This window comes from Papaver somniferum, unplaced genomic scaffold (genome assembly GCF_003573695.1).
Source record: "Papaver somniferum cultivar HN1 unplaced genomic scaffold, ASM357369v1 unplaced-scaffold_107, whole genome shotgun sequence".
Taxonomy (NCBI): domain Eukaryota; kingdom Viridiplantae; phylum Streptophyta; class Magnoliopsida; order Ranunculales; family Papaveraceae; genus Papaver; species Papaver somniferum.
In genome coordinates, this window is record NW_020619603.1 from 1,776,216 (window position 1) to 1,787,830 (window position 11,615).

The following is an 11,615-nucleotide window of genomic DNA, read 5'->3' on the forward strand; positions in this document are numbered from 1 at the left end:
TTTAATTTCACAAAATAATTGTAACTTCTCTAGTGATCCTAATTAGCATTTACTGTTAATTCACAAGAAGTCGTCATAGAATTGCATACACTAGAGGCGTAGAAAATTTGTAGGCAACTTACTTGCTATTTCAACAAGCACATTATTACGATGAGTAACTCCTCTACTCATGCCCAATCTTCTACAAATTTATACCCAAAAATATAGACAATGTCTATTTAACATTTTACATTATGTAATGCAAATGTTCATAATTTATCCATCGGTAATATCGTAACACCTCATCGTTGGATATTTGGTCGGCCGCCCAATCTTCCAATACATTACATATTAGCCGGTATTCCACTTTCCTTTCGATGTCATTTAAGACATGCCAATTTCCAGATTTGGAACCATATAACTATTAATGCATGATTATGTTCACATCTAAATTTTTCTCAACATTTATTGATGATTTCAGACTTCTAAATTTATAATTCTTATCGCAAGAGTTGTACCCTTACCAAAGAATTGTAGTCTCAACAATCATTGGTGATCTCTATTGGTTCTCTAATCTTAGAGCATTCATGACAATACTCCTCTAATGTCACGCAACCAATCATATGTCATTTAACGACACTTCTTTTCCAAGTACCGTGTGTGTCAATTTCTTCCGAAACACGGCTCAGAACATTTCGGAATAGAAATAAAACTTCAAATCCAATGCGCTGGTATGGGTACCGTCCTTTTGGATTTGGGTCTCTTTGAGTACTACAATGATGGCTACAGAAGTTGGCCTTCCACTGTACTCAACATTCATCAACGAATTCCCACACTAAGAAAATTTGTATGACATTGTCATATCAATTCTCCCCCATTTCGTGACATAGCTCTATGTAACGAAGTACTGCTGAATTCCGAGAATTGAATACACATCATTTGAATTGACACAAATGGATCATATTGCAACTCCTCAAGGCGTGTGGTTCTGTATATGAACTAGTTCCATAATAGATACAAAATAATCATTTCGATCAGTGAGTGTGGGGTCCCATAAAATTGCCCCCAAATCTGGATACAGTTTCAGAATGCACCATACAACACAAGAAAAGAAAAATCGAATGCACCATACAACACAAGAAAAGAAAAATCGAATGTTCCGATATTGGACCAGCATCTGTGACTACGTACCCAGAGTTCGCCACAAGTAAATAACCACGCCATTAGGCAATAGATTAATTTACATGTTTCCACTCATTCACTGATCCACAATCCAAAGACTTGGATCTCGATGACAGACTAGTCAGTTGTCAACTAATCAAGTCATTGTTAGTCATTGGTTAGGTTCCCATTGTATACTTTCACAAAAACTTCCTAAGAAAAGGAAATTGTCAAATCCACCACACACCAACACAGGTAGGACCTCAAGCAACATATCAGAACGTGTGGGTAAAACAAATACTAATTAATAGTGATCATGTTGTACTGAGAACTAAAAATCATTACTAAAAATAAAGTCAAACTTATTGACCCATGGAAAACAATTTGCATTCCCACTAGAAAATTACTGCCACTTTCTTTGGCTACTTCAAAAGTGGATACTCATGTCCGTAGCCCCTGTACACAATTTGATTGTTTACAGATTGTCTTTATGTGTCCGTACAGGCACATACCACCACTATTGATTTGTGTCAACCACATGGTACACATAGATTTCGAGTAGAAATCCTCAAATCCATACCAGTACGGAAACTATTTTTATGGATTTGGCTTTCCTTTCCAAACATTCCAATCAGTGCCTGCACATAATTCCTAAAGAAGGAAATCTTCAAACCCATATAGCAGTTCTGTTACTACTCTTTGGGTCTGGCTCTCTTTTGACAACATTTCTGTCAATGCCAGCATGCATCACAATGCCTGGAACACCATGGGCAGTTCTCAAATTTCAACACAAATGTGTCATATGCATTTCTTCTGATAATTACTAATCAGAAATAAGACAGTCAAACTATTATGACTACCTTCCTTTTGCGAAATAAGGTGTTGAATTAAGGATAAACAACTATTCTCCCAATGATCCATTGCGTCATCAACTTTATCTCCAACTAAACCTTTAAGTCGAGACCAAAGATTTTTCTCTTTAGAAACAAGGAAGGCATTTTTCTTCGCAAGAGAAGAATACGATTCTTCTAATTTGGAATATTGTTCTTTAAGATAATTTGCCTTCACACTTAAATCTATTCTACCTTGAATGAGTGTATCTCTTTCAGCGATAGATGATTCTGTTACTTCTTTAAGTTCATTTCTTAAAGAGCGAAGAGATTCCTCTTGGTCAGCACATACTTTTTGAAGAATATCAAGTTGTTGCGAAGATATCGCCATCTTGTTTAAATAAACTCGCTTCTCTTGAGATAAGGTTTTATTCTCATCTGGTAAAGTTTTCATCCCTAAATTAGCTTTGGTTAAAGAATAAGAAAGACAAAATACTTCATTACTTAATAGATCTTGTCTTTGAACTAATTGGTTATTTTCATTGGTAAGATTATTTATTTGATCAAGAGAATATGAATAGAGGTTATCTAATTGGTTATATTGATCCATTACGACTTCTTTATCAACACGAGCTTCTTCAACAGCAGATTCAAATTGATATCTCTCCTTTACTCGTTTCTGATTTAATGCTTAACATGCGAAAGAGGGATTTAAAGGATAATTAAACATGGGAAGGATAAAACCATCGAAAAGGCAAATTAAAGACATAGATGGGGAAATCATACCTCTTAATTCATCATTCTTCTTGCGAAGATTGTCACGATCCAGCAAAACATTCTGAAGTTTCTGATTTTCAAGACGAAGAGCATTACATTCTTTTTCTAAAGCTGTTTGAGAAGCAGCTTTGTCAGAACCCAAATGCTTGCTCAGAATTTCGCAAACATTAGACTTGATGGGATCAGTAGAAGACTTCTTGCCATCATCCAGAATCTCAGATAAAACCTTGAAAGCAATATCTATCCCTTCCACGGTCTCTTTCGACAAAGGAAGAGACTTAGGTAGAGAACTAGTATAGATAGAAGGAGAAACATTCTCAATGGGAAGAGAAGAGGTTTCATACGTAGAAGGAACCACAAGGGGAATTTCAGTCATAGAAATATCAACTGGAGAAATGAAATCAGAGGCAAAATTTTCGCGAGTTGGAGATAAAGATTTATCTTGCGAATATGTCGCAGGAGATTTGGAAGAAGTGAAGTCAGAGGCAGCAGCTTCAAGAATTGGAGATAAAGGTTTATCTTGCGAAGATGTCGCAGGAGATTTGGAAGAAATGAGTAGGTGGAAGATAACAAAAGTTGGAACAGCCTTGAGGTGGCGAGATTTCTTGTGAAGTTTATGAAGATCTTTATCACCCTGCGAATTACAATCTAGATAAGAAACAGAGGCAACAATATTGTTATTAGAAAAAAGATATTGTTTCTTACTACCTTCTCATTCATAGACTTTCTTTTATGTACGACAACTTTATGCTGTGATTTGGGATTGTTAGGATTCTGAACTGTAAATTTAGTGTTGGAGCCGCTTTTGCCGAAATAACAAGAGTATGGGAATCACATAAACAACATCACATAAGGAAATAAACAAGATTAATTTGAAACATATCAATTTCAGCAAAACTCATAAGGAAGAAAAAAGAAGACTAAATGAATCCATGAAAAATGATAGCATGGAAATTATCCCAAAGAAGATCACGAACTATGAAGATCTAGTTTGAAGATGAAGAAGAATTTAAAAAGATTGAAGAGGAAAGAAGAAAAGTTGCAACAATGGAATTTGCAGAAGAACGATGAAGTTGCAGAGAGAATAAAAAGAAAGAAGAAGAGGGTGAAAAGAAATATATATAGAGGGAATTTTTCCTCGAGAAAATAAATATGGTTAATACGGAAAGATTTAAGTGGTTAAAAAGTAACGGTTACAAAAGACGTGTCGAGAAATAAATGGAAGAATACGTGTGATAAATGCAGAATATGAGAAGGTAAGCGGTTGCGGCATTTCTCACATCATTCTCTACTTTGAAGAGAAGATATGAGAAGAGGCAAGATGTAGGATCAGAATCTCGCAACAATTATGTCTCAGCGAAGTTATCAATGGTATTGCACAATAGCGTCGCAGAACAATTTCAGAAACGACGTCAGCAAGGATCATGAGAAAGATGTGATTGTCTTGCGAAAATTAGAGAGCTCTCGAAGTTAATATTTGTAAGGTTGCGAGAATGTCGCAAACCATATCCGAAAATAAAGGACAGATTAGCTGTCATCCACTATGTATTTCCTTATAAATATTCATTCGAGTTGTAAAGGAAAGAGAGATCTTTTTTGAGTAAGAGACAAGTAAATAGGAGAGAGAAAGTACATAACAGAGATCATTCTTGATTTCTTTATTTTCCTTGTAAGAACATTTAGAATTTAATCAATAAAATTAAGAATGTAAACCTAAGAATAAGTTGATCAACAATGAAATTATATGAGGGGTGTATTGTAGGATTTCCTGCAACTACAACAAATATGGTGAGTAGCACCACTATCGACAAACCATAGTTCAAAATAAAAAGTAGTGAATAACTTACCAGTAAAGTTAACACGCGGTTCCATTGTCACATCTTCAGATGGTGGATTGATCAAAGCAAGAAGACGCGAGTACTGTTCAGCTGAAAACGCTGGGACAACAGGATGTTGAGCAGAGTGAGATTCCTGAGGAATGGAAGTAGTGTTTGCAGCAATGGAAGGTGGTGCAGAAGGCGATGGAAATCCATGTAAGCGGTAGCATCTGTCACGCACATGACCGTGCCGGTTAAAATAATCACAGTGTGGTCTAAGTCGCTTGTTATGGTTGGTAGATGCACGAGCAGCTGGTGGAGCTTGAAGATTGACATTGAGAGCAGCAGACTCAATGGTTGGAAGTGGACTGGCAGTTATATGTTGTTGATCTTCTTCCTGCTGCACCATATTGAAGATACGAAGAGCAGCGGGTAATGAATCCATTAGCAGAATATGACTTTTGAGGTTAGAAAACCTATCATGCAAGCCTTGAAGGAACTCCATGGCTCTGTCACGTTCTAGACGTTCAAGCAATGACTTCCCAGCTCCACAAATACACACCTCAGTGACAGCGACAAGAGAATCATATTGATCCCACAGTGTCTTGATTTTTGTGTAGTATAAAGATACTGACATCGATTCTTGTCGTATGGCAACAATTGCAGATTTCAATCTAAACAAGATAGGTGCATTAGAGATATAAAATCTCATCTGTAAATCCTTCCATATTGCATGAGATGAAGGAGCGTATAAGCAGCTTGCCCGGATATCAGGTTGGCATGATTTCAGAAGCCAACTTCCCACCAGATCGTCACACCTCTTCCAGCACTGGTAGGCGAGTTCATCACTAGGAGGAGGGAGAGTACCATCCACGAATCCAAGTTTTCCTTTGGCGTTGAGAGCCTTGGTGATTCCTCGTACCCAAGATCCATAATTGTCGCCCTGCAACAATGGAGAGAACAACACAGTGGCCGGGTTATCACTGGGATGTATAACATATGAATCGGAAATTCTAGGGTTTCCTGAGGTTGGAATGGATGTAGTTTGAGGTGGTGTTTGATGATGAGGGCTTTCAGGTGGTGTTTGAGAAGTTGATTCAACCATTTTTAGGATAAATATAAATACTTTGCGGAAGGTGAATTAGGTCCTAGGATGGATCAAGATGATACCATCAAAGATTCTAAGGAACTAAGTTTAAAGTCTCACAAGTGTGGAGACGATTTCTTTCATTCAGTATTTATATAAGTTACAAAAGAAGGATTCAAAACCTAATCTAATTGATAGAACTAGTTTACAGGGTTGTTACAAGACTTGGTACAATAACTGAGAATACATACGACTCGGATTACAGCAGACTTGGACTACTTGATACAACAAACTTGGACTATACACCTAAAGACTTGGATAGCAGGTGCAGTTCGTGCCATCACAATTGCTGGAACTATACACGACTTATATACACGTCCAATACATACCGAACAACAAAAAATAAGCCTGGCGATAACTTTCAACTCCATGAACAGTTACGAAAACATGTTTTTATTCTCGTATTCAACTAGCAAGTTACAAAATTTTGATACAATAGGTACTAATAGGTACACTTGAATCTAAATTGGCATCAGCAATAAAAGCTGCCAAGTTTGTACCGATCAAAAATGTTAACGACATTGCTAGCTATAGATGAGACTTGTACATGTTTAGGCCTGCAAAGTGTAGTCACTGCTACGCCTAGTCGGAAATAATAAACGTAATTACCAATGATGGCCTTTATTTCTCCAATAAGCATTCGGGGTTTCATTAGCATAAGGGCAGTCGCAGTAGTGTCTTTTTGGTTCTTCTTCTTTCTTCTTGGGTTCTTCTTTCTTTATTTCTTCTTTTTTTGGCTCTTCGTTTTTTGGTTCTTCTTTCTTCTTTTCTGGTTCTTCTTTTTTCTTCTCTGGTTCTTCTGCTGGACCGACTAGTAGTAGTTATGTATGAGAATGGTTTCTTAATTGGGAAAATTGGGAAACTGCCCCAATTTGGACTGCAATCTTGGAAAACTGCCCCAACGTTAAAAAAAGTTGGAAAACTTCCCCACTGTTAGAAATTTCAGTTAACTCCGCGTGTGCGAGTTCGCACGTGCCAAAAAAGACAAAAATACCCCGAACCGCTAAGACAAAAAAAGTTGGAAAACTGACTAGCACTACAATTTCATCTCGATTGAACTAGAAATTCGGGGTATTTTTGTCTTTTTTGGCACGTGAGAACTCGCACACGCGGAGTTAACTGAGATTTCTAACAGTGGGGCAGTTTTCCAACTTTTTTTTAACGTTGGGGCAGTTTTCCAAGATTGCAGTCCAAATTGGGGCAGTTTCCCAATTTTCCCTTCTTAATTTGATTACAATATCTACAGGATCAATATCTCCAATTATTGTCAGTTTCTTCTGTGCTTCTTTCATATCCCATGATATGGAATCAACCCCTACGAAACCCGAAGCCGATTTCATGGCCTTTAGTTTGTATTTCTCATCAGTGATATCCATCTTCACTACCATCATTTTCTGTTATTACAAAAGAAAAAAAAGAACACAATTAGATTCACATTAAAATTAGATTACTGATGAACCCGTTAACATGTGAAGATGATACTTCAATTAACGAATAAGTTTACCGTTACTATCTTGATTACTTACCTTCATTGTCGTTCTAGGAATCTTTTTTAATTGATTATGATCTTGCTACACAAGTGCTTTGGTAGGGGTTGCTGATGCAGGGAGGGAATATATCAAAGGAATGTATAGCCCTAAACCCTTAAACTTTAGACAACTACATTATATAACTCTGCACGTTAGGGTTTGCAGCTAGTTTCCATTTTTGTTTTTATTTTGTTCCTAAATTTGTATCTTTTTTAATACTTGGAATCCAAGTCATTTCTTCGAAACTTTCCTTGTCGTTGTATTTTTATACGGTAGCGAAACGCATGCATAGACCTGTCATCGCACTCTTGGATCTAACCTTGACCAGTAACCCCTTGCAGCAGCAGCTAAAACCATAAATCAGTTCCCCTCCGAATCACCGGACCCTATGTCAAATTGGGGTATATATGTGGAGTATAATTTTGTTGTGGCCCATGCCCAATTGCCATACAACAATCCGTACGAAGGTTCTGCCTGGAGACAAAGTCTTTCTCTAGGGTTTAGAATCGCTATTCTAAATCCTAATACCTGAGGCTCCATTCATGCGTTTTCGTCTCTCACCTTCCAAGCTGAAGGTCTTAATGTCTCACAACCATAGACTTAATTAGTTGTGTCTTTATGAGGGTTCTCTTAACTCCTTTTCTGTTTTTATATATTTGCTTTTGGTGATCTCATGGAATATGTGCAATTAGGTAGCTAGCTATGGAAGAAAAGGGATATATTGACACAGAGAAATGGAATACAATGATGCACAGGTGGCTGCACATATTCGTGGTATCCTATCAAGAGTTGCAGAGGTAATTAAGCATGCATTTGTACGATTTTACCTCAATCAATCTGTAGTTCGGAAACTTTTCTTGTTTTTGACGGCAAAGAGCAAAATATATTTAAAGGTTCTATATCACTAATGCAGTGAGAAAGACCAAAATAGAATTACATGGATGTGTATTACAAATGATTATGGATAGAGAGAAACCAGCAAAAAGATCCCTATGCAATGTTCAATTGTATAACAATGACTTAACCTCCATTATAATCTTTAGTAGGCCTACTCAAATTTTGGTAGTCTGTTATTTCTTTCTCTCCATATACTCCACCTAATGACAAACGGAAAATGACTCCACAAACGTTTAAGCCTCTTTTACTTTTCTTGTTTTTTCATTCCCACGGAGTTCTTCTAGTATCACTTGCAAAAACCCATCTGATTTCGAAGCTTTTCATAAAATAGGACCAAACCTCAAAAGTTGTTTTGCAATGTGTGAAAAGATGATTATTTGTTTCCTCATGAACACCATACAGTAAAAAATTAGGATAGTGAACAATACCTGCCTTATATTGCTGACCTAAAGTGGAAGCCTCATTGTAACATAAAGTCCAAACTAGAAATAAAACTTTTAGAGGTACCTAAGGATTCCAAAGTTGTTATTCGGAAACGAAATAAATCCATCAATATCAAAAGATGAATAAGCAGAAGCCATCGTGAAACCTTCTCTATTACCATATCTCCAATGCCTATCATCTCTACCATTAACATTGAGAGTAGAAGTAGGAAATCGCATTTCAAGCATATTACCTGTAGCACTTGTATTATCTGCATTTCAAGCTAATTCAAAGCTCAAACAAATTGTAAACCCATGCTCCATGATCTGACCCCATATTTCGTACTGTGAATTTTTTGCCTTTGGATATTCTAAATAAAGAAGGAAGTCGCATCCTAAGGGTATGTTCACCTACCCAAACCCAATTATCGTTCCAAAAAATAAATACCAGACCCATCACTCATATTTAAAGAATACTTGTCCAAAGACTCTGACCAACAATTCTACTTGATTGATTAGGGAACAATGCTTCAGTTATTCTTCCAAATTTCTGCGTTATAATTCTTCTCCACAACGCATGCTTCTCGCTTCCATAACACCAAATCCATTTCGCATGAAGAGCTATATTGACAAGCGACAACTTCTTTATCCCCACACCACCTCTGAATTAGAGTAGCTCTAGACCATGAAACCCAACTCATTTTTCTCGATGTTGCACTCGATCCCCAAAGGAAATCAAACATATCTCTATCAAGTTCTTTAACTACACTGCTTGGAATTTGAAATAAGCTCATGAGTAAACTCGAAAGCACCCTAACACACTTTGTATCATAACTAACCGCTGCCTCTTTGATAAATATTTCCTCTTTCCAACCAGCTAGCTTTTGTTGGAATTTTTGAATCATCTATCATTCCAGACTATTTTGCACTTTGACATAGTGCCTAGTTGAATTCCCAAATATTTTATACGTAATTGAGTAGATAAGCGAACAAAAATTTTAGCACATGCATCACCATTATGCAACTGTCTGAGCCCTACAATTGTGCTTTATACCTATGGAATTTGATTATTCTCATGGTTAGACTAAGTTCATTTTTTTGGGGTGGTACAACCGATTATTATGAGTTGGTGGGGAAATTGAACCAGTACGAGTCCAAATATCTTTATGCTGATGACGTGCATCGCTTGTGGTAAGAAGCTTAACAACCATTCTTCTTTTTATACCTTTTCTTTTTCTTCTACTTAAATATTTGTTTGTCCAATTTATTTATTTTTTAAATCCGAGCTAGACTGTTAGTTATTCCCTTTCTTTATTTATTTTTTCAGTATCTGACTTAGACTGTTAGGTACACTTTCTTCCTTACTGCCTTGGTATCTTGTCTATATAAACGGAACCTCAATCCAACAAGTCACATCAGTCTTGTTCATTCCCTCCTGAACAATCTCGATCAATCACTTTATCCTTATATCAATCTTTTTCTTTTCTTTCTTTCCTCGGTATAACTATGGCTTTGAAGCTATATGGGTTTCCAATGTCATCCCCAACAGCTTGTGTGATGACATGCCTGGCAGAAAAAGAAGTAGAATATGAGATTGTGAATGTTGACCTTTCGAAAGGAGAACACAAAGTCCCTACTTTTCTCGCCAAAAATGTATGTATTGTTAACTACTTTTCTTACTTCTGAAAAATTATTAGACGTTATAACTTGCACTGAAAGTTATTTAGCTGAGACCGTGCCTTCCATGTAAACAGTCATCCGATACTTGGTCGAAATTAGTTTTTACATTTTTTTTCTTCTAACTTCTCAAGTTCTTTTTTTTTTTTTGGTTACTTAATTTACAGCCATTTGGTCAGATACCAGTTTTGGAAGATGGATCTGTCACACTTTTTGGTGAGATTTTCGATTCGCTAGCTATCGTCTAAAACATAAAGTAGTACTATATAGCCAGGTTCATGCATTATTTTTATTTTTTTGTTATACATTCTTTCTATATACTCATGATCCGATTTACTGATATAAATCAAACTTAAATTTGAGCAGAATCTCGTGCAATTACTTGGTACATAGCCCATAAGTACGAATCGGGTACAGATCTATCTAGAAATGAAAACATGGAAGCCTCAGCAGTGGTCGGGGTATGGTTAGAAGTGGAATCCAAACAGTTCAACCCTGTTATCCACACTATCATCTTCGAACAGTTAATAAAGCCAGTATTTTATCACCAAACTCCTGATCAATCAATAATTGACGAGAATCTGGCGAAACTGGTTCCAGTACTTGATGTTTATGACACTAGGTTGAGCTATTCGAAGTATTTGGCATGTGATTCTTTCACTCTTGCTGATCTCCATCACCTACCCTACATTTACTATTTCATGAAGACTCCGTGGACTGATATGATCACATCTAGAGCTAATGTTAGGGCATGGTGGGAGGACATTTCAGCAAGGCCATCTTTTGTTAAGGTTGCTCAGCTGATTGAGATTCAGGAATGATTAACTGTTGAGTGAACTTACTGGGTTCTCAATAATTGAAATAAAATCTGAGTTTCATATTCAAGGTCAAATCTGTTGTTAGGTTTCTCCAGAAATAATTTAATAAATTGAGGTTCTGAGAGCTGTTTTCATGAGTGATTTAAGGATATTACCACTACTGCAATATTGCATTATTGGTCCAAGGAGTTCTTGTGGTTTATTTGATTTTTATTTATGTTATAGATAAGAGTGATGTTGGTTAGTTACTGGCCATACACGCCATACTTTATTCAGAAGGTTGTTGTATTTGAATACTTAATTCTAATTCAATGGAACCAGGATTTTTCACTATGTTTGTTTATAATCGTTTACGAGGAATGCGATGTTTTAGATTAAAAGAATCAGCAGTGGAGGGGTTTTTCTCTTTTTACTCATCTTTTTTTGATGCTCAAAAGAAATTCTCTCTTAGTTACTGGCCATACAGACCATGCATTATTCAGATAAAACCGTTCTAGTGTGGGGTATGTCCGTATGTGTGTTTTTCCAAGGAAGATGTATCTTGCTGCTCTTATTAAGTGT

At 36.6% G+C, this 11,615-nt stretch overlaps 2 protein-coding genes across 2 annotated transcripts; one reads left to right on the forward strand and one right to left on the reverse strand.

Annotated features, from left to right (window-relative positions):
- Positions 1–1,807: 1,807 nt before the first annotated feature.
- On the reverse strand, positions 1,808–7,243 carry LOC113328344. Its single transcript, XM_026575461.1, has 4 exons — positions 7,238–7,243; positions 6,947–7,105; positions 4,595–5,507; positions 1,808–1,896 (listed from the first exon to the last, which is right to left on the reverse strand). Exons 1-4 carry the CDS (start codon positions 7,241–7,243, stop codon positions 1,808–1,810), a joined length of 1,167 nt encoding a protein of 388 aa, XP_026431246.1.
- Positions 7,244–7,974: 731 nt separating this feature from the next.
- On the forward strand, positions 7,975–11,400 carry LOC113328345 (glutathione S-transferase F13-like). Its single transcript, XM_026575462.1, has 4 exons — positions 7,975–8,037; positions 9,970–10,212; positions 10,404–10,452; positions 10,603–11,400. Exons 1-4 carry the CDS (start codon positions 7,975–7,977, stop codon positions 11,055–11,057), a joined length of 810 nt encoding a protein of 269 aa, XP_026431247.1. The 3' UTR covers positions 11,058–11,400.
- The last annotated feature ends 215 nt before the right edge of the window (positions 11,401–11,615 follow it).